Below are 23,502 nucleotides of genomic sequence, written 5' to 3'. Positions count from 1 at the left end.
TATATACCCAAAATGGATCAGGGACCTAAATGTGAGGCCTGAAACCATAGAAATCCTAGAAGAGAACATAGGAAGTCGTTTCTCTGACATTGGTTTTAGCAACATCCTTCTAGATTTGTCTCCTGAGGCAGTGGATACAAAAGCAAGAATAAACTATTGGGACTACATCAGAATAAAAAACTGCACAGCAAAGGAAACAACCAACAAACTAAAAGAAAACCTACAGAATGGGAGAAGATATTTGCAAATGACATATCTGATAAAGGGTTAGTATCCAAAATATATAAAGAACTTTCACAACTTAACACGCAAAAAACACAATGCAGTTAAAAACGGGCAGAGGATGTGAACAGACACTTCTCCATAGAAGACCTACAGTTGGCCCATGGACACATGAAAAGATGCTGAACATCACTCATCATCAGAGAAATGAGAATCAAAACCACAATGAGGTATCAACCTCACACCTGTCAGAATGGCTAAAATAAAAAACTCAAGAAGCCATTGTTGACAAGTATGTAGAGAAAAAGTAACCCGCTTGCATTGTTGGTGGGAGTGCAGACTGGTACAGCCACTGTGGGAAACTATGGAGGTTCCTCAAAAAATTAAAAATAGAACTACCTGGGCCACATGGCTGAAAGCAAAAAGGTAAACTAAATAATGCCTTATGGGGTTTATGGACATAGATCTCAGTATGAAACTGTGGACAGGAAGGATATACACAACTTTAGGGTCATAGTTACCTCTGGGGAGAAAAGGAGAAAGGGGGATGGGGTTAGAGAGGGGTCCAAAGAGAAAACAGCTGTATCTACCAGGTTTTATTTAGTTCTCCCTAAAACTAAGTTAAAACGATATGGCAAAATTTTAGTACTATTAATCTGATTTAGTACTATTAATCTGACACTACGATATTATTCTCTCGTTTTTTTTCCTGTATGTATAAGCATATAAAACATGTTTCTTATGTTTTTTGGTTTTAGTTTCCATACATATTTAAAAGGGGGAAGCTGGAGAAAACAAGCACAATAGGCCACAACATTGAGTTATTTGTCTGAATTTAATGACTAAAATAGTAAGGAATGCCTTCCATAGTCAGTATGAGGTTTAAAAGGAGCACTTGAGAAAAGGTGACTAGAGTTCCCACTTCAGATTTGTCTGTCCCACAAGAAGGAACCTCTCCCAGCTAAGCAGCATGAACTATTCCTTAACCAGTTGTGGAGACTTCTACTTACAGACATTGAATGTGCAGCACTAAGACATTTATCCTTGCGATGAAATTCTTTTAAAGCCTAAGCTGTATGGACCCTTCACTTCTCTACAGATATTCTTCTGGGCTAAATGTCTCCCAACTATTTTAACGTTCTTTGCCTCATAGAACCTTTTTTCATAGCCATTTATTGAGCACATTCATTCCATGCAAAGAACTAGACAGAGTGCTGTCACAGAAGAAGAGATATTCATGGAATCTATGCACAAGGAACTCACAGTCTAAACTGGTACTAAAATGAAAACCTAAAGAAATAGATTGTAAAGTAGAACATACTTTAAGGAGCTTAAGAGCACTACAGGTAAAGCACCACAGGATTTAAAGGAGGACAGATGTACTTTTGTTGGTAGAGATCACGAAAGGCTTTCAGTCTTGGCCCTCACAAAGAAGCAGATTGTCGAAAACTCAAGAAAATTAACCCTAGACAAAATTAATACGTAGGTAAATCAGTATCTTTCTTGTATATGACCACTAGAAGAAATAATGTTTAAGAGAACACAGTATTTATTATGGTAACAAAAGATAAAGTTCTTAAATGTATACATTTTTCCTATGTTAATTCTAAGAACTCTGTGGAGAATATGTAAATGCTAACTGATTTGAACAGAATCATACAGCTGTATATATTATACAATTATAATATTGTTGGACAGAAAAAAAGATAATGATGTCAATTTTCTGTAAGCTAATTTGTGAGAGGTTATTTTTTTACATTTTTAAAAATTTTAATTCCAGTATAGCTATTTTAGGTGTACAATCTAGTGATTCAGCAGTTGCATATATTAGTCAGTAATCATGAACATAAGTATACTCTTTTTTTAAATCATTTTTATTTTTAAAGATTTTATTTTTATGTGATCTCCATGTACAGTGTGGGGTTTGAACTGAAACCCTGAGATGAACGGTCACATGCTCTACTGACTGAGCTAGCCAGGTGTTCCAAGATAACTGTACTCTTAATCTCCTTCACCTATTTCGCCCACTCCCCCCCCACCTCCCCTCTGTTAACCATCTGTCTGATCTTTATACTTAAGGGTCTATTTTTGTTTTTTTTTCCCCTTTGTTTCCTTAAATTCCATATATGTGTGAGATCATATGGCATTTGTCTTCTCTAACTTACTTTGCTTAGCGTTATACCTTCTAGATCCATCCATGTTGTTGCAAATGGCAAAGTTCCATTCTTTTTGATGGCTGCATAATATGACATGGTATATACATACCACATCTTTATTCATTCATCTGTCCTGTGGACACTTGGGCTGCTTCCATATCTTGACTATTGTATGTAAATAGTGCTGCAGTAAACATAGGGGTACCTATATTCTTTTATTTATTTATGTTTAAATACTTTACTTATTTGTGAGAGAGAAAGAGAAAGCGTACAAGCAGGGGGAGTGGCAGGCCCAGAGAGAAGCAGGCTCCCTGCTGAGCAGGGAGCCTGATGTGGGACTTGATCCCAGGACCCTGGGATCATGACCTGAGCCAAAGGCAGATGCTTAACTGACTGAGCCACCCAGGCATCCCATCCCGCCTATATCCTTTTAAATTTAATGTTTTCATATTCTTTTTTTTTTTTTTAAGATTTTATTTATTTATCTGACAGAGAGAGATCACAAGCACGCAGAGAGGCAGGCAGAGAGAGAGGAGGAAGCAGGCTCCCCGCTGAGCAGAGAGCCCGATGCGGGGCTTGATCCCAGGACCCTGAGATCATGACCTGAGCCGAAGGCAGTGGCTCAACCCACTGAGCCACCCAGGCGCCCCAATGTTTTCATATTCTTTGGGTAAATACCCAGTAGTGCATTTACTAGGTTATAGGGTAGTTCTATATTTATTTTATTTTTATAAAGACTTTTTTTTATTTGTCAGAGCGCATGCATGCGCAAGCAGGGGGAACAGCAGGCAGAGGAGGAGACACTGAACAGGGATCCTGATGTGAGGCTTGATTCCAGGACCCTGGGATCATGACCTGTACCAAAGGCAGAAGCTTAATGGCTGAGCCAACCCAGGTGTCCCAAGTTTTAAAGATTTTATTTTTAAGTTATCTCCATACCCAGTGTGGGGCTCAAACACACAATCCCAATATTAGGAGTTGCATGTTCTACCGATTAAGCCAGCCAGGTACCCCTAGTTTGCTTTTTTATTTTAAAAATTTTCAAGTTTTGGGGGGGCTGTAATATATGTAACATATTTATCATTTGAACTATTTGTAGTTGTGGAATTCAGTTGCATTAGTCACATTCATTCTCAGTCTTTATGAATTTGCCTATTCTAGGTACCTCATAGAAGTGGAATCAGACAGTATTTGTTGTTCTGTGTGTGCTTTATTTCACTTGGCATAGTATTTAAGGACTATCCATGTTATAGCATATATCAAAATTTCTTTCCTGGGGTGCCTGGGTGGCTCAGTCAGTTAAGTGGTGACTCCTTTTTTTTTTTTTTTTTTTTTTTTTTTAAGATTTATTTATTTGAGAGAGAGAGAGTGTGTGCATGCATAGAAAGGGGGAGCAGAGGAAGAGAGAAACCCAAGCAGATTAATGCACTGAGCATGGAGTCCTATGCGGGGCTTGATTTCAAGCCACCTGTGCCAGAACCAAGAGACACTCTACTGACTGAGCCACCCAGGCACCCCACATCCAACTCTTGATTTTGGCTCCGGTCACAATCTAAGGGTCATGGGATTGAGCCATGTGTCTGGATCCTTGCTCAGTGGGGAGTCTGCTTGAGAATTCTCTCTCCCTCTCTGTTTGCCCCTCCCTCTGCTCACACGCATTCTCTCTCTCAAATCTTTAAAAAAAAATTCCATTCCTTTTTATGGCTGAGTATTTTTTTTATTGTGTATATATGTCACATTTCATTCATAAATCTAATCGTCTTCTGATGGATGGACAATTGGGTTCTTTCTACCTTTTTGCTATTGTGAACAATGTTGCCGTGGACATTGGTGCATAGATGACTGAGTCCCTGCTTTCTGGCTGAGAGTGGAATTGCTTGAGTTATATAGAATTCTGTGTTGAACTTTTTGAGGAATTGCCATATTTTAATGTGTTTAAACACATTTAACATGTTTACTTGTTAATGTGTTTTTACACATTAATTTGTTTAATGTGTTTTCAAACTTTATATAAATGACATCATTTGTACATATACTAATTTGTTTTTTACTGATCTTTTAGATTTATCATTGTTAATATGTAGCTGTAATTTGTTGTAGTTTCTGTATAGTATTTTATTGTATACATTTTGTAATTTAATCATGTATCCCTTAATGGTGGGCTCTTAGGTTGAACTCCGCACCTCTGTAAAAACAGCTCTGTAGTAAAAATTACAGAAATCTTCTTTTGCATATGTGTAAGTCATTAGGGTATATACCCAGTAGTAGAATTGGAGCATACAATATGTTTTTAGAACTCTACTAACTGTTGCAAAATTATTCTCACACAAAGAGAATGTGGGAGTTTCTGTTTTCCTTATTCTTTGAATGCTTAGGTTATCTGATGGGTGTGAAATGGTATTTAGTTGTTTCATCTTGCATTTCCTTGGCACCTAGTGAGGTTTGCCGTCTTTGCCTTTGTTAAGTGACTTGTCAGTTTCATTATGTGTAAATATCCTTTTCATAACATCTACCAGTTCTTTTTGGGGTCATTTTATCTCTCTAATTAAATTTTAGGATTTTTTTTTATATGCTGAGAGTACTAATCCTTTGTCTTATTCTGAAAACCTCCCAATTTGTGTTTTTATGGTATCTTTTTAATGTAATACTGTGCAGTCCAGTTTGGCAGTCACTAATATAAATTAGATTTAATTTCAGTTTAATTAAAATTAAATTATGCATTCATTTCTTCATTAGCCACATGTGCCTAGTGGCTACTCTACTGGACACTGCTGATATAGGACATTTCTATCATTAGAAATTTCTGTTGCAGGGCACCTGGGTGGCTCAGTGGGTTAAAGCCTCTGCCTTTGGCTCAGGTCATGATCTCAGGGTCCTGGGATCGAGCCCTGCATCGGGCTCTCTGCTCAGCGGGGAGCCTGCTTCCTCCTCTCTGTCTGGCTGCCTCTCTGCCTACTTGTGATCTCTGTCTGTCAAATAAATAAATAAAATCTTAAAAAAAAAAAAAGAAATTCCTGTTGCCTAGTTCCTGATAGAAAGTTTTAAACTGTAATGGGTTTATCATAATATTTCATTACAGATTGTGGTTTTTATATCTTTTATGAGAAATCTTTGAGCACCATTATGTCTAGGAGGTATTCTCTTAGATTTCTTTTAAATATTTTGCTTCTCTTAGTAGGTCTTAGACTCCATCTAAAATTTAATTTTATGATGTGAGGTCAGGATCTGCCCTTTCTATATAGATTTTTGTTCTAGCATTATTTTTTTTAAAAGAATTTATTTGACAGAGATCACAAGTAGGCAGAGAGGCAGGCAGAGAGAGAGGGGAAGCAGTGTCCCTGCTGAGCGGAGAGCCCAATGCAGGGCTCGATCCCAGGACCCTGAGATCATGACCTGAGCCAGAGGCAGAGGCTCTAACACACTGAGCCACCCCGCATTATTATTTTGATAGTTAGTCTACTCTGCCAGGAGATGTAATGCTGCCTCTGTCATTTGCCAGGTTCTTGGTGTGTCCTTTCCTCATGGGCTTTTTCCCATGGTATTTCAATTTTTCTTTTTCCTTTTCTTCATCTTTTTTTTCCATATCCTTTTTCTTAACCTTTTCTTCTTTCATTTTGAATTTGGGGTCAAGTTTTGACAAGTTCCCTTAAAAAACAAACTTATTGGGAATTTGTTTATAATTGCATGGAATTTACCAAATGATTGGTGAGAATTGGTGTTTTTATACTATTGAGTCTAATAATCATTTTATTGTAATTTTATGCCCCTCAGTAATATTTAGTAATTTCCTCCTTAATGGTGAAACACATCTTCTAATAGGATTTTTATTGTCTGTTCAGGTTAAAATTTGCATGAATGAGACTGATGTGTAAATGAGTTGCATTGGTGTTATGCTAGTCCCATTAAGTGAGTTGGGCAGCTTACTTTGTGTCTTCTTTCTGTTTTCCAAAATAACTAATAATTTGGGGTTTCTAGAAAATTCTAAATGTATTTTTCAGCTTGCAAGCAGTACTTTGAAAAGTATCCAGGAGATCATGAACTCCTTTGGGAGGTTGAAGGTGTTGGACACTGGTACCAGCGGATACCAGTCACCAGAGCATTACAGAGAGAAACACTTAAAATTACAGGTAAGAATTACAGGTTTCAAGTTGAAACACATGTCAGGGTTAAAGAGCAGAGCCTTTTAATGTTTGTGGCTCTTAGTCTGGAGTTATGGTATATTGTAATGTGACCTCTCTAGTAACAGATCCTCTTTTCTAAAGTTTGAATTTTTGTTATGTATTAACATTTGAGTCATTAATAATAAGAGGATTTAGAATTATAATAGCCCAGCAGAGTCTAACATTCTAGGAATTGGTGGGTAAGAAGGAAACACAGATACTAAAGCAGCATAGAATAGGCATCAAGGAATCAGAGAGTAGTCCCTGGTCTTTCCTCAAAGTCACAAAATACAGATAACTAATACTTTTATAATTGCAAGTTTTCATTATAAGATATTGGTGAAGGAGATATTCCACACCTAGGTTTTCAACACCTTTCTGTTCAGGATGCTATTCAGGGCTTTTGTGAAAAATCAGTACAAACCATGTTGTAGTTAAAACCAAATACTGATTGGGTTACAATTTTTAAAATTCTTCTATACACAGCAGTTTCTCAAAATGAAGCTAAAAGACCTATGTCTGGAGAATATGGTCTTGCATCTGTTCCAGAATATGAAGCAGAAACTGAAGACAATCAGTCTAGTGAGATGCAGCTAACTGTAGGTACACTGTGTGTTTATTGTAGGAAATAATAATTTTTGTTTCTTTAAACTAGATTCAGCTAATATTTAATTTTGTAAATGTTAGTGTTCATCAAGTTATGTAATTTTAATTTTTTACTGTGTTAGTTTTCTTGGAATCTCCTGTTAATGGCTTACTAAGGACTTAGTTTTCTTTGAAAAATAATTTGGAATCACACAAAATAATATAGAAGAAATAGAAGAAAATAAAAATCTCTAATTCCACTACCTCAGATACAGCAGCTGTTTAAATTTTTCTATTTGTATTTAATATATATTATAGAACATTGTCTGTATATATTTTTGTTTCCTGTTATGCTGCTTCTGTTTTTCCTCCACTAACATAATATTATAAGCATTTCCATGGCCTTGTTTCAAAACATGATTATTAAATAGCAGCATACTATTCTATGTAAATACCATTGTTTAGTTCTATAACATATTAAGTTTTTTGCGTAAGTGGCTCAGCAGTGAACACATTCATATATGCATCTTTTTGCCTATGTAATTCTTTCCTTGCACTCACAAATTTCTAGAAGTGAAATTAGTAGTAGGTCAAAAGTTATGAAGTTACTGTGGAAAGTTTGAGTCTCTATGCTAGGTCTTTGTAGAATGTAATACATTTTGAAAGTACAAATCTTCCAGGGACAAGTGCTTTGGGGAATTATTTGTGCCTCTTATTTCTGCCTTGATTAGTGTAAGTGTTGACTGAACTTTTTGGAAATGTTTTTAAGGATAATGTAAATCATACAATCACATGTAAGGAGTTAGATTTTTTGTTGTTATTTTTTTCTACATTTGGAAATTCAAGCTAAATGATAACCCCAGGTTTGATTATATTGAGGTGCAAATTCCTCAGATACTCTTAAATTTAATTAGTATTGGTCAGACATCATAAAATCAGGGAAGGTAGAAAAAAAATCTTTCCCCAAAATGTGGTGAGAACAGTGATTTACCTTAATAATAAGCCAAATAATTTTAAATGGGTTGTGTAAATGAGAATATATATTAAACCATGTCACAAGGGTGGCAGCATAAATTCAGTTTTCTTTCATTTTAGAAATTCATACTCTTCAAATTACTTTAAGATTTTAATTAGTTCAAGGGAAATATTTTTCACATTAAAATATTTTATCTCTCAAAAAAATATTTTATCTCTCTTTTTATTTCTAACCAAATGGGGAAGTGGTCTTGTTTATTTTAACCACATTGTTTTTAGCTTTGCTGAGGTATAATTGACAAAGATTGTACGTATTTAAGGTGTACGACTTGATGTTTTGAGATACACTGTGAAATAGTCACTATATGATTTATTCTTCAGGCGATGATGGTATTTCTACTTGCTTTTTCCTATTTTGTGACATAAAACATTACATGTACTTATACTCTTTGTACCATTTTAAAATGATTTTTATATGTGTGTTAACCTTGTCTAGTTCAACTGCAGGCTTCTTGAAGACAGGATTTTTGTCTTATCTGTCCCTGTTTATCCTTGTTTGTGTCCTGTCAGTAGACCTTCTTAAAGTCTCAGTGCCTGCTGTGTCATAGGGTTTCAGTAAGTGTGTGATGAACGAATGAATAGTAATTTATATAATGAAGTAGATACTTTGGCAAGTGCTAGATGTACAAAGATGTGGTTCTTACAAGCATGGGAGAAGTAGATGGTCCGTTATTGGAACCAGATTAAATAAACAAACTACAGGATTATAATTGCCTTAATAGGGCAAATAGCAAATGACGAAGGTACATAGCAGAGTGAGTAACTCTACCCAAGGAGTGGAATAGGTGAAGCAGCAACCAATCTGACTTTCAAGGGGCAGGTGTGAGTTTTGTGACAAAGGCTAAGGTTTTCCAAAGGCTAGTGTGTTTAAAAAAAAAAAAACCAAAAACCAAACAAGTGTAAATTGGTTTTGAAGAGGTTGAGAGTTTATATTCTAGGCAGTAATAAACCATTAAATATTTTGATTTTGTTTTTGTTTTTTTTTAAAGCAAAAGAGTAGCACAGTTTGTGATTTGGAAGCATCTTTGCCATCAGGTTGGAAGGGATTACAGAGCATGCGATAGAGTGAGGGATACCAGGGATGAGGCTCTTGGAATAATCACATTAAAGGTGATAAAGGCCTAAACTAGAGAATTGGTAATATAAAGGAGGGGGCATTTGTGAGAGAGTCTTCAGAGTCAGAATTGAAGGCTTTGCAGTTCACTTAAGGGCGGTTAAGAAGTCATTACTGAGTCACAGGTTTTTGGCCAGAATGGCTGACTGAACTGTTACTGCCATTAACCAAGATAGGGAGTAATATTGGGAAAAGAGTTTAATTTGGAACAGGTTGGTTGTGAAATTGGATGGAGCATCCATATTTCTTTGGAAAGCAGGAAAGAAGTTAGGGAGATGAAATTACAAACCTGGATTCATCAGCAAGTAGATGTTGAAGTAGATAAAATTACACAGGGAGAGCATGTAGACAGAGAAGAGGAGGTAGCTGAGGACAGGACACTAGGAAACTTAAGTGAATTGCACTGTAACGTATTAGATGGCTTGGTACGGGCTCAACATCAGGTAAACTGAGGCTGTAACGTCACCTTTTAATTTCTTCAGGTGAATGGTGAATAGTGAATACAAAAAGTACTATTTGAAAAATGTTTCATAAGATTTTCTTTGGCACTGACTAAAATAGATTCATAGGGAGAAAAAAAATGAACTAAAATGTTTGGTTTTAATCTGTATTTCTATTTTAGATTGACTCTCTAAAAGATGCCTTTGCAAGTACTTCTGAAGGTGAGAAATTGAGCTAATCTACCAGTATTTGAGATGATTAAAATTTAGGGGTGGGAGATGTCCCGTACAGTAAGTGAAGACTTATCCCACTAAGAATAGAGCTGAGTTCTAATGCCACCACTACCACTGGTCTTGCTATGTGAACAAAGTAAGCTACCGTACCTCTTTTTTCCTAATTTTCTTACCTGGAAAATAGAGTTATGTCTGCCTTGTTTATGTCCCAGGATTATTGGGAGACAATATAAGTAAAAATGCAAAAATACATTGCTGAGCTCAGGGCAATATGGAAATGTGAGGAATGAATAATGTGAAGTTATTTCATAAGTTAGAAAAAAAACTGACATTGTTTCTTGGCCTGATACAAGTGAGAGAAAGAAATGTGTAATTGTGGGAATATATGTAAGCTGTCATAGTTCTTACATTTCTGTGTATTGTAACATAGTCCTTTCAGGACATACTGAATTAATTGTAGTTTTGTTATTTTTTCTCAGGTCACGATAAAACACCGGTTTCCACTCGTACTCGCGGTAGTCATCTGAAGCGACCAAAGATTGGGAAGCGGTTTCAGGATACTGAATTTAGTAGTTCTCAAGGAGAAGATGAAAAGACACCCCAGACTTCACCTACAGCTTCAGTAAACAAGTAAAGTATTGGTTATTTTACTGTCATTATTTCATTATTCTTATTTTCATATTTTTTAAAGGTTTTATTTGAGAGAGAGAGAGCACAAGCAGGGGGAGGGGCAGAGGCAGAGGGAGAGGGAGAAGCAGGCTCCCCACTGAGCAGGAACACCCCCAACCTCATGCAGTGCTCCAACCTAGGACCCTGGGATCATGACCTGAGCCAAAGTTAGATGCTTACCAACCGAGCCACCCATGTGCCCCTTATTTTCATATTATTAGTATTTAGTATTTAAGGTAGAAGTTATTATTATATTATTTGTGTAGCACATAACCTTGGTGTAAGACTTTGTATTTGAATTCTTGTATAGGATTGCTGATTGTACTCACTTTGATATATTACAGGGAGAAGTTGCTAGTGAGAGAATAAAATAAATCCACAATTCAATCTCTCATGTCTGAAAATCCAAGAGAATATTCTAGTAATTATATTATCCCAACTTTTATAGTAGCTATAGATTTTAGTACTGCTGAGGATTAGTCAGTTTTTTAAAAAACCCTAAGTTCTATTTTATAATGGATTCATTGTACTGGGTTACTGGATATAACACAAATTAGCGATAACCGTAAGCCTGTTTGGTCCCCTTCTCTAGGAACTTAATAGCCAGCTGAGACCAGAGAAAACTCAGATCAGAACTTTATCCTCTATCTTCCTTGGAACCTTAAAGAAAGCAAGACTTCATATTTTATAAAAAAAAAACAAACTTGACTTTTTTGTCCTAATAGTCCTACCAGTTGTTCCTGAGTTAACCATTCATAGCTTTGGCATTTTATCTGTGAAATTATTTTCCTCAAGTAGAAAATTCTGTAGGTATGCTAATTTTATTATGTAAATAATCTAAAATTTGGATAATTGGGTAATTATGTAAATGTTTTAGTGATAAAGGCAAATATAACTATTTAAATCCAATAATTTGTGAAAAGAGGTTAGATAATTAGTTTTCTTCCTGTGTAACATTTTGATGTAATATCCTTTTTATTTTATTTATTTATTTATTTATTTATTTATTTTTTAAAAGATTTTATTTGTTTATTTGACAGAAATCACAGACAGAGAGGCAGGCAGAGAGGGGCAGGGGGAAGCAGGCTCCCCACTGAGTGGAGAGTGGGATGCGAGGCTCCATCTCAGGACCCTGGGATCATGACCTGAGCCGAAGGCAGAGGCCTTAACTCACCGAGCCACCCAGGTGCCCTGTAAATCCTTTTTAGAAGGGAATGTAACAGTGCATTTTATATTGAACATCCCAAATTATTATGGAATTTTGTTTTTCCTAAGTAGAACAGTAACATAAGACTAAATGGTTGAATGCTTGCTCAGCTGTTATGAAGAACAAAATTTCATCTTTGTCCTTGAAGAATTGACTGTCTGGTTTCTAATTCATTAGCTATACCTGTGACATAGGTTAAGAAACTGCAAGGTATGGGGCGCCTGGGTGGCTCAGTGGGTTAAAGCCTCTGCCTTCGGCTCAGGTCATGATCTCAGGGTCCTGGGATGGAGCCCCGCATCGGGCTCTCTGCTCAGCAGGGAGCCTGCTTCCTCACCCTCTGCCTGCCTCTCTGTCTACTTGTGATCTCTATCAAATCAATAAATAAAATCTTAAAAAAAAAAAAAAGAAAGAAACTGCAAGGTAGATTGTAGTAACAGAAGTACAAAACAGTATAGATGCAGAGGAGAGATTTGATTAAATGTGAGAAGATAGAGAGATTTGGCATTTGGACCAGGTCTTCAAAAATAAGTTGAAACTCAACAAGCAGAGTTGAGAGAGAAGGTGTTCTAGTCCTACAGAGTTCCACGAATTATGGTCTGTAATTCAAATCTGACCTACTGACTATTGTTGTAAATAAAACTTTGTTGTAACAGTTCCACGTTCATTAACTTACATGTTTGTATGGTTGCTTTTGTATTATAGTGGCAGAGTTGAATAGTTGTTTGGAGACTGTATCGCCCATAAAACCTAATGGAAAAGTTGGTTGACCCCTGCTGTATACCAGGGTTGTCCAGAGAACTTATTGTGATGATGAAAAAATGTACTTTATCTGCCCTGCCCAAAATGGCAGCCCTACTTTAGTATGCCCATTGAGCACTTCAAGTATGGCCAGTGCATGGAACTTAGGAACTGAATTTTAAATTTCATTTAATTTTGATTAATGTAAATCATGACATGTGTTGTGGCTACCATATTGTACCATGTAGATATAGCATGAGCAAAGACAAAAAGCTAAGAGTAATATTAATAAGGATAACTGATGTATGATGTAAATGTTACCATCTAGTAGGAAATAAAAATATGAGAGTCTAGGTCCAGGCCAGCTGGGCGTTGTAGCAGCATGAGCGACTTAGTGAAGTATTTAGCAATAGGATGAGCAAGATGACCACCTTTGCCTGGTGGATGAGGCCTGGTAAGATAATTCATGCAGGGGAAGCAAGTAGCCGTACTCTGAGCAGCCCTATGAGGAGGGACCATGTGGCAATAATCCCCAAGGAATTGGGCCCTCAGTATGTTAGCCTGCATGATGAACTGAATGCTACCAGCAACCACATGAGTGGGGGGAGCTCAGGGTGGTTGCGGGGAGCACTGCCAGTCAGACTTTCAGATGAGACTGCATCCCCAGTTGCTGGGTTGATTGCGACTCCATGAGACCGTGAGACAGAGGTACTCAGCTAAGCCCCACCTGGATTCCTAACCCCCAGAAACAAGATAATAAATGTTCAATGATTTCAGAGGCTAATGTATAGATATATATGAGGGTTTGGTCATGTTAGCCTTTGTAAGGAAATACACTTTATTCTCTAAGCTGTAGAGAACCATCAGAGTTTTCTGAGCTGGACTGTCACAGGTATGGATGGATTATAATATAACAGCTCTTACAGCTTCACTAAAGAATATATGTACTGCAAGTTCAGAGATGAGTTGGGACAAAATTATGGTGGTCCAGGGAGGGCCTAAAGAAGGATCATGAAAATGGAAACAAAAAAGTAGGGATATGTTTGAAAGGCATTTGGGAAGTAGAACAAAACCCTATCATTTACTGTCCAAACTGGTATCTTTGAGACTGAAAGGGGCATTATTAGTGATTATGCCGATGCTGGGACAAAAGCTGTGAACTGGACTGTCTCAGGTAAATTGGGATGTGTTTTCTTTCTAATAGAATGAGAATCAGTGAGATATGGTTAGAGTAAAAGAAGATTCTAGCTTACATGATTGTGGAGATTGTGGTGTTACTATTCAAACTAGAGAACAAGGTAGCAAAGAGGACAAGTTTGTAAGAAGAGGAGATTGGTTTTGGACCTTTAATATGGGAAGTTGTTCATTGAACGACACTTGGTTGATTGTCTAAAGTGTTACTGTATTAACAGACTCCTGAAATTTTATATTCATCCTTAAAACAAGTAAGAGTGGTTTTCTTTCCTAGATTGGAATCTACTGCGCGCACATCAGAGAGCTCAGAAGAATTCCTGGAAGAAGAACCTGAACAAAGTGTGATTGAATTTGAGGATGAAAGCAGTGATAAGGATGCCCGGCCTGCACCAGAAACCCAACCACGTCTGGAAAAGCAAGATGGTGAAAAGGTATGAGATCCTGCTTATTATTAAATAAAGTGAATTGAAAGTAAACTAAATTTAAACTTTCTTAATCATATATTGTTAGAAAAATGTGATCTATTTTAGAGTCCTAGTAGAAATTGTGCTTGATGCTAAAAAGCATAGCTCTATACTAAGCAAGGTCAGGTACTGGAGTTGGGGAGAGGATAAAATTACAAATATTGTTGCGTGTTTCACTGAGTTTTTTTTTTTTTTTTAAGATTTTATTTATTTATTTGACAGATCACAAGTAGGCAGAGAGGCAGGCAGAGAAAGTGGGGGAAGCAGGCCCCTGCTGAGCAGAGAACCAGACACAGGGCTGGATCCCAGGACCCAGAGACCATGACCTGAGCTGAAGGCAGAGGCTTTAACCCAGTGAGCCACCCAGGCGCCCCCAATCTGAATTTTTAAGTGTGACTTACAGCAAAGGTAAAATTGAGGATTTTAGGTAGTAAGATCCCTCTGTATATTTAAAATACAAATTAATTTGAGAGATTAAACATACTTAAGAAGTGACACAAATTATATATGATTATAAGATACACCTTGTAGGGGCGCCTGGGTGGCTCAGTGGGTTATGCCGCTGCCTTCGGCTCAGGTCATGATCTCAGGGTCCTGGGATCGAGCCCCCCATTGGGCTCTCTGCTCAGCAGGGAGCCTGCTTCCTCCTCTCTCTCTGCCTGCCTCTCTGCCTACTTGTGATTTCTGTCAGATAAATAAATAAAATCTTTAAAAAAAAAAAAGATACACCTTGTAGAACCAGTTAGAATGCCGTAAGGTCATTAAGGCCACAGTTGCACCTGTATCTTGGTTAGAAGGTTAAAACAAACATATATATATGACTCTAATTGATAATTTGACTACAATTGATAACTGAATTCATTTTTTTAAAACAGTGGAAAACAAATGGGAAAATCCTTTGTGACCAAGTAAATTCTTTTTTTTCCCTGATTTCTGCAGCTCTTCTAGTATTTGTCCTTAACTTTTTTTTTTTTTTCTCTTCTCTGTTCATTCCCTGTTCTTCTCCTCTTTATCTTTAGTATCTTACATCTTTGGCTCTGTAGAGATTTCTTATTTCTTCTTTCCTAGGTGCTTAAGATTCTTTAAAAGTCTTTTACCTGTTTGCCAAGTCTAGCCAGCATCCAAAGAAGTGTCACTTTGTTACCAATTTTATTTCCTTAGCATATTCCAGGTTAGCTCTTGCTTTCTCTGTTTCATGAAACTGTATTTTTTTTTTAAGAGTTTATTTATTTATTTTTTTTTTTTGAGAGAGATCACAAGTAGGCAGAGAGTCAGGCAGAAAGAGAGAGGGAGGGGAGCAGGCTGCCTGCTGAGCAGAGAACCCGATGCAGGGCTCCATCCCAGGACCCTGGGATCATGACCTGAGCTGAAGGCAGAGGCTTAACCCACTGAGCCACCCAGGTGCCCCCATGGAACTGTTTTTAAGTGGCATTTTTTTTCTTGTGAAAAATTTGGACAGTAAAGCACATGTTTTAAAATGTGCATCCAGACATTTGTGGAAATACATGTTATTTTTCTTATAAAAACTTAAAATTATGCTGTATATACTTCATGTAATGGGTTTCATTTGTCCAGCTGTACGTTGAGCACATACTCTTATAGGGCACCAGTGACACTTGCATTCATTTCCAGCGGTTTTCCTCACCTAGATTGACTACTGTGTCTTCCTTAATATTCTCTAGGCCCCCCTGAGGTAAGTTTTATAACACCACTCACTGTACTTTGGTTTCTTGGTTTTCCTACCTGAAGTTTTGTTTTGGTTTTATTATTTGACTCTTGTGCTTTTTTCCCTTTATTCGTGGACATTCTAGAAGTCTAGAAATCTAGAACTCCGTTCTTGGCTTTCTGCTCTTGGTTCATGTTCTCTACATGAAAATGCATCCAATCTAATGGTTGAACTCTCATTTCTGTGGGACGACCAGCAACTCTAGACTTTGAATATTAATTGAGACTGTAATGCTATAATATTACTTATCTTTTGAATATTCTATGTAGACAGATGTCTTTTATCATCTTAAATTCAACATAATCTCTGTTCTTATCACTCCTATATTAGACCTTTTGTGTGTGTGTGTGTGTGTGTGTGTGTTTAATCTTTCCTTCTATTCCCAAACCTAAAACTTGAAAGACAGTTTTTTCTCTTCTGTTGCTTCTCACTTTCAGTTAATTACCAGTATTCTGGGGTTTTTAAGCTTTTGCTGTGTTTTTCTCATTTTCTTCCTTTCAGCATTTTTTCTACCCTAGCTGATCCTTTTATGAGCTTTATTATAATTACCTTCTGTATGCAGTCTATTTTTTTATACTGTCTGGCCAGATAAATTTTTCTAATCCCTGATTTCAGTATCCCTATGACTTTAGAGATCTTATGTAAACCAGACAAACCTATTTCTGAGCCCTTGAGTGCATCATTTTCTAATTTTTACAATGGTAATAAAATGCCCTCTATTAGAATGTCACTAAGATTCATTAGAACTATTAAACATTAAATATAAGTATTTTATATTGATAAACATTGGCAGAAGAGTTTCAGAATTGGAAGGTTTGTGTTACCTCCTCACTGATACTTCCGTATTTAATGTGATATAAAGAGTAGGATTGTTCAAAAAATGACCCCAAATTGACTGGACAGTGAGGAAACTGAGATGGAGTTTTCTTCTTCCAGTAAGAAGCTGTATCCAAACTGAGCTTCCCACAAGACTGGTAGTGCTTCCTCCCTCTGGCAGCGTAACCTGTTAACTTCCCACAGGCCCCAGAGATTCCAAGCGCTCATCAGCCGGTGTTCTGTAAAGAGCTGGCATCAAATCTAGAGTCTCTGGTGCCTTTTTACTGAAAAGATTTCACTCCTGAGGGCCCTGTAAAGAACAAGAAGGGGACAGGGTGTCTTCACTGCATCTCAGACCCATCCTGTGTCTATAGAGCATCACGGTCTGCTGTCTCCATAAGAACAGAGGGAGTTTGGGTTACTTGTGCCTTCTCTTTTACTGACCCTGCCTGAAAAATTTAATCTTTTCTCAGTAAGACTGTTCCTTAACTCATGCCCTGCAATGTGGTAGACTTTTTTTTGAGTCCTGGTGGAGACTGAGAATGGACTCACTTTTCATGACAAATAAATTAGCCTGTAATTGTGTCTTGACTTATTTTTCCCCCCAATGATGTAGGAATCTGAATTAGAGCCTATGAATGGTGAGATAATGGATGATACTCTTAAAACCTCACTTATAACTGAAGAGGAGGACTCCACTAGTGAAGTTTTAGATGAAGAAATAAAATTGCAGTCTCTTAATTCCAGCGAAGACTCTACTGCTCTTGTTCCACTGGTGGTAGAATCTTCAAAACCCCCTGATACTGTTGCACAGGATAAGGTAAGAAGGGAAATAATTTAATTTTTTATAGTCAGACTGTTCCAGTGTTGGTTACATGGAAGGGGCATAATAATATATATATTTTCCTCTCCCTTAATATATATAGTCTTTCAGGAAAATAAATTCTATATTAATTTTTATCCTAGATTAGGTATTTTAAGAAAATACAATCAGTAATATTCCACAAATTCACATCTTTGTAAACTTAAAATACATACCTGACTTCTGCTAACAAAACAAATTTTATTTTGTAGATTTAGAGAAATGCTTAGGCAAAAAAAAGCATTATTTACCAAATACTTGAATACCTATTGCTTACATAGTCCATGACGAATAGTCATTTTAATTTGTTTTAAACGGAGACAGATTAGATCAGTGGGAAAAACCTAATAGACTTTTTTTTTTTTTTTAAGATTTTTGTTTATTGACAGACAGATCACAAGTAGGCAGAGAGGCAGGCAGAGAGAGAGAGAGAGGAGGTGGAGGCAGGCTCCCTGCTGAGCAGAGAGCCCCACGTGAGGCTCAATCCCATGACCCTGGGATCATGACCCGAACCGAAGGCAGAGGCTTTAACCACTGAGCCACCCAGGCGCCCCACCTAATAGACTATTTTTAAAGAAACTTCATTTTTACTTTCAGATATTCCAATTTAAAGCTAAAAAAACCTATTGTATAGCATTAATTTATTAGTGTCTCAAATAAATAAATGAATAAAATCTCCATAGCCCTTCCCTGTCATCTAATGAAACTGTAGTCAAACTTCGTGTGGTGGCACAGTGTCAAGCCCCAGAGGACTCTTGGTTCTGGCTCCAGTAATACCAAGAAACTAAAAACTTTTAGTTGATTCATGGTTTAAAGAACTTTGATAAGAAGTTTGAAATGTTCTAATACTTTTTGAGGTAAAAGAATTACTTTTATTATATCTTTAAAGCAAGAACCAGGTTATCATGTGACAGTTTTGAAATAATAGACTTGTATTCAGAATATGTACACCTGATGAATGAAAGTAATGAGTCCTGAATTCTTGAAAATGCAGTTCATTATCATTGCATATTAGTGTGTAATTTATATAAGAGCTACACTGCAAAATTTTGCTCACTGAGTTTTTTATTTTTAGATCTCGCATATAACTGACACAGAAATGTTGCTGGACGAAGGCCCATCTGATGAAAAGGGACACACTGAAGAGAAACTGCCCCTAGTTTCAAGAAAGAAAGCGCATTTTGGAAGTTCAGACAACGTAGCTACCATCCCAAATGAAGAACGATCCGACAGTGGTTTTCCAAACTCTGTGATAGCTGAATTTTCTGAGGAATCAATCTCTGAAAATTTATCACCCAACACTACTTCTTCATTGGAAGACCAGGGTGACGAAGGGGTGCCTGAGCCCCAGGAAACGTCTACAGCTCTTTCTCAGAGCTCTTTGATAGAGGTTGAACTTGAAGATGTGCCATTTTCACAGAATGCAGGACAGAAAAACCAGTCAGAGGAGCAGTCCGAAGCGTCTTCTGAGCAGCTGGATCAGTTTGCGCAGTCAGCAGAAAAAACTGTGGATAGCAGCTCAGAGGAAATAGAAGTGGAAGTGCCTGTAGTAGACAGGCGGAATTTAAGAAGAAAGGCCAAAGGGCATAAAGGACCTGCGAAGAAGAAAGCCAAGCTGACATGAATGAAGAAGATATGCAGATGATAAACCCTCTTCTTTGTAATGTAATTGTTGTTTTTAAAATATGGTAATTAATAAATGGCATGGGGCACAGGGCAAAAATTCCAAAATTTCACTTTGAACTTATTTATGATGCCGGTTTTCCGTCCCCCCTTAGGACCTAGGATTCACCCTTCTTTTTGATTTTTCAGGCTATTTTGTGTAAATACAACTTTTTTATTTTTATTAACCATGTTTCAACTTTGGGAAACCAGATCATACTATATTTTCTTTAGCAATTGGGGATGTCTGACCATTAATATTTCAGAAAATGTAAATTACAGTGAAAGTAGTAGGCTTTACATTACTTGTAAGGATCACAGAAATCTTTTATACTATGGATTTTAATAGTAAACTTGGTGAGGGTTCTAGTAGTTTTATCTTAATAATCAAAACTAATCATTTTTTTAAAATGTAGGCATGTCTAAACAAAAATGTCAGTAAATGAAAATATACTTCAACTAAGTGAGAGCACAAATAGAAATTTATGGTGAAAGGTTTGTGAAGGTGGTATTTTGGCCTCTGAATTCTTAGTTGTGTAGGTGCAGTTTCTTCCTTTGACTTCAGTGTCTGAGGAAAGGTATAAAATCTGTTTCCACCTCAGTCTTTATGACATCCAATATATACAGTACTGCTAGGGATTTAACTCTGGCATGTAGACACTAATATAATTACATAAAATATTATTTGAAGCTGGGGCCTATTACTTTTGTCCTCATTCAATTAGCATATACTTCAGAAATGTGAGGGCCCTTCTGAGGCTTCTCCTTAACCCTGCCACTGCCTTTATTCTAGAATCGTATATTCTCCTCAGCTTTCATCCACTTCCCTAACTTAGAGTGATTTCTGCCAAAAGATCTGCCTGCCTGTCTGCCAGCTTATGCCCTTGGCATCCATATCTGGGTAAGTTTGGACTGTGCCCCACAATCTTAGATCTAGACGGCAGGAATGGATCTGCCCAAGGAGCTATAGCTAAAAGCTTAGATGGATGGAATTGGAGGCTTTGGTTGTTGCTCTGGTCTTGCTCACTCTTAATTTGAATACAGGTTACAAACTAGCCTGAGTGTATACATTGTGGTACTACACCAAAGCCGTTGCGTAGGAGAACTTAAAAAACAAATCCTCCTGTTAATTTTTATATAGTAATTTATTTAAAAATGAACAAAATTGTTATTCTTAGAATCCAAAGAGAATCTTAAAACAGTCTTATTACTCTTTGGAAGTACTCTGTGTACTCAGATTTGCAGTTAATTTGGAGAATGCTTTGAGACCATTTAGATTGTTTTTAAAACAGCTTGGTCCTGTGTGAAAAAAACCATGTTATGACGTCATGTCATTATTTGAGGTACTAAGGATTGATGTCAGAGGTTTATCCAGTTTACAGTCCGGTGATACCATTAAATTTTATTTTGGAATGTTGACATTTTAGGTCTAATCTAAGTTAAAATGTTTAAGGAGGCAAAACAGCAAGCCCTCCTGTTCATGTAAAATTTTGAGTTATCCTCTACATTTTCCTTAATTATTGGTCAGAGCAAGCCAAATGATTGCACTCCAAATGAAAATTAAAGCACTTTGGCCATTTGTTTTCTCAACAAATGCTGACTAATTGAAAAAATAAGTATGACTGGTACTAGTACATTTATCACATTTATGCTGTTTTATAGATTTTGTGAGAAATTTTACTACCACAATTAGGAAAATAAAGATTCGAGGATTTAGTAAATTCTTAACCTTTCCATTTTTAATTTCGTAAAATAGACTTAAAAACCTAACACTTAGATATTTTACTTTTTTACTTGGATTGCTCATTGTTCTTTTGAGAATAGTTTCTTTAAAAGGGGGTAGTTTAAGATTGAGCTCACTGACAACTCTTGATATGTGAATATAGTTGCTGAGTTCACAAAAACATGTTTAGTTATTGATATATAATGGGACTAACAGTATAAACTCATACTTGTTAAACTTGTTTGGTTTATTCTTAAACAGCAAGAGCATTTTAAGCAGTTTCAGAACTTTTTGCTTAGCATACAAGAAAACTTTTATGATAATTGCTTTTGGGGGGTTTACAGATGGTAGAGAAGGCTAGGTAACATAGAAAAACCTAACTTTCATGTTCAGTAACACGTTCACGGTTCAGTAAATGAGTTCTGTACTCAATGAGTATAGAATTTATAACAATTTATCCTCAGTAAGGAATCTAAATAAAACTAATCAGATACTTAGTTTTTTGCAAGGCATTAGAAAAACTTGAGAATTATAGAGGACTGAAATCTGATTTCAGCCAGCTAGTCTAGTTGTTGTCTAGTCACATTCTAGTCCTTTGTGAACTGCTTTTTTCTGTTCAGAAGTTTTATTTCTGGAAAAGGATTTCACTTCAGTTTGTGTAAATACGTGTATATTTCCTTGTGTAATATAAAACATAGATATTAGAATTTTAGTTCTACTTTCAAGCTTAAATTATCCAATTGCTAGACATCACAGAAATATATTTAAGAATTTATTATAAAGCTCCTCTACAACTTTTAAAAGTGAGAGGATCTATTATGATTTTTTATAAAATCAAATAGCATGACAGAATGTCTTCTACTTAAAATGTCTATATTCATGGTGTTTCCATTCACTGTGGAGAATAAATACGGCAAGGCTAACACTTAATAGTGATTAATGGTTCACTTTTAGCTGACCAGAACACTACCTAAAATTGTTTCAGTGACTTTAGAAAATATCTTGAAGGTTTATGATTACATCAAATTGAATCTTTATCTAGTATCTAAATATCTGCTCTTATGTACTGCTTCACCCTTAGGGATTACCTTCTAAGGTTTGGTCACACCAGCAAACTGATACAGATCTTAATGTAAATACAGAATTTATACTAACATTACTCATCTGTGTAACAGCATTTTAGACCTTTCTGCCTTGTATGTCCACTAGTAGCTAATCTGGTGTTGAAAGTGTTACTGGTCTTTCATGGATGTGATTAGTTACAAATGTTATGCTTCTGTTGGCATACTTAATATAAAGCTTTCTTTGTATAAGACAATTAATTTGCTTATTTTGGGTTCTAAAAAATAAGCAGAGTGAGTTCTGTGAGATTATGCTTACCTTTACCTTTAGTCTGTTTTGTTTTGTTTTGTTTTTTCACCTTCCAAATCTTATTCACACATTCCTCATTTCTATTAGTGGCAAAATCAGTTGTTAAAATATAATTGTAAGAAAGGTTCAGCTTCTTTCATCCTGAAATAATTGTATCACACTGGATAGTCATTCCCAAGGAACTAACTTTGTTTTTAAGTGTGTGTGTGTGTTCTAAAACTTCTATGTTTATAGAATTTAGAAAAGATGTTATGTTATTCAGAACAGCAAGTGTTACTGAGATACTCAAGTTTGTTTTCCTGGGTTTTTTTTTTTGTTTTTTAGTTTAAAAGTAGTCCGTTTTGTGATTGTTTCTTGGCCTGTGTTTTGATATTCTTTCCCTTTTCCCTACTTTGACAGTGATGTGTTTAGATATTGAATTTGTTTAGACATTAAATGATTTTGTTAAAGACACAATCACATTGGTTGTACTTTGAAGACAGACTTTAAAAATAAACAATTTAAAACCATTAATGTGATCATAGATTAATATAATATTATGGACAACTTAAAGCTCAAAGCTACAAACATAATTCAGATCACAAACGTGCTTTGACCAAGTTAAAAACCTAAAAGATTACCTTTTTTATATTATCCAGGTAACTGCAAACAAATTTCTCTTAAAGGCATCAGTGCAGTCTTTTTCTCTTTAAACAATTCTACCTGGAATCACTTAAATTTTTAATCATTCTAAAAATGGGAAAGCATAAACATTTTGGTGCATTTTTTTTCTATATATTTGGTGGAAAAATACAGTTCAAAGTATTACTATACATGATTGAGAGGAAGAAAATGTTTAAAATATGAATTCACCAACTTATGGTGTAAAGACAGGTAAAAAGTTACCTAAATCCTTCTGAACTTCATTTAGTGTAGTGTGCCTTTTCTCTCCTGTACTTCTAGTAGAGTATACTTTATAAACAAATGCTACCAAGTGTTAATGCTGCATTTCTTAGGATTAATGAAAATGGGGTGAAAGAAACTTGAAGGTCTCAGAAATGACCGTTCTGTAGTTTAGGGTCTATATTTAAGTGTGCACGAACCTTTATAATAAAAGCTATTTTCAACTACACCGGTTTTTCCAG

General features: G+C 36.2%; 1 protein-coding gene across 4 annotated transcripts in view; it reads left to right on the top strand.

The window, feature by feature from the left end:
- Nucleotides 1-22,887, top strand: part of FAM169A (family with sequence similarity 169 member A) — a 117,815-nt gene extending 94,928 nt beyond the window's left edge. For 3 of the 4 annotated variants that reach the window (XM_047730470.1, XM_047730474.1, XM_047730472.1), the window contains exons 7-13: nt 6,377-6,505; nt 7,025-7,137; nt 9,895-9,934; nt 10,426-10,576; nt 14,029-14,185; nt 17,377-17,580; nt 18,698-22,887. In XM_047730470.1, the coding sequence (XP_047586426.1) occupies nt 6,377-6,505; nt 7,025-7,137; nt 9,895-9,934; nt 10,426-10,576; nt 14,029-14,185; nt 17,377-17,580; nt 18,698-19,246 (1,343 nt within the window). In that variant the 3' untranslated portion in view covers nt 19,247-22,887. The remainder of the gene's footprint in view (nt 1-6,376; nt 6,506-7,024; nt 7,138-9,894; nt 9,935-10,425; nt 10,577-14,028; nt 14,186-17,376; nt 17,581-18,697) is intronic. The other variant, XM_047730471.1, reaches the window with a different exon arrangement.
- Nucleotides 22,888-23,502: the final 615 nt, after the last annotated feature.

Source organism: Lutra lutra, chromosome 5 (genome assembly GCF_902655055.1).
Source record: "Lutra lutra chromosome 5, mLutLut1.2, whole genome shotgun sequence".
NCBI classification, from domain to species: Eukaryota; Metazoa; Chordata; class Mammalia; order Carnivora; family Mustelidae; genus Lutra; species Lutra lutra.
Note: the sequence above shows the minus strand (reverse complement) of the source record. Positions and strands in the feature narration are given on the sequence as shown.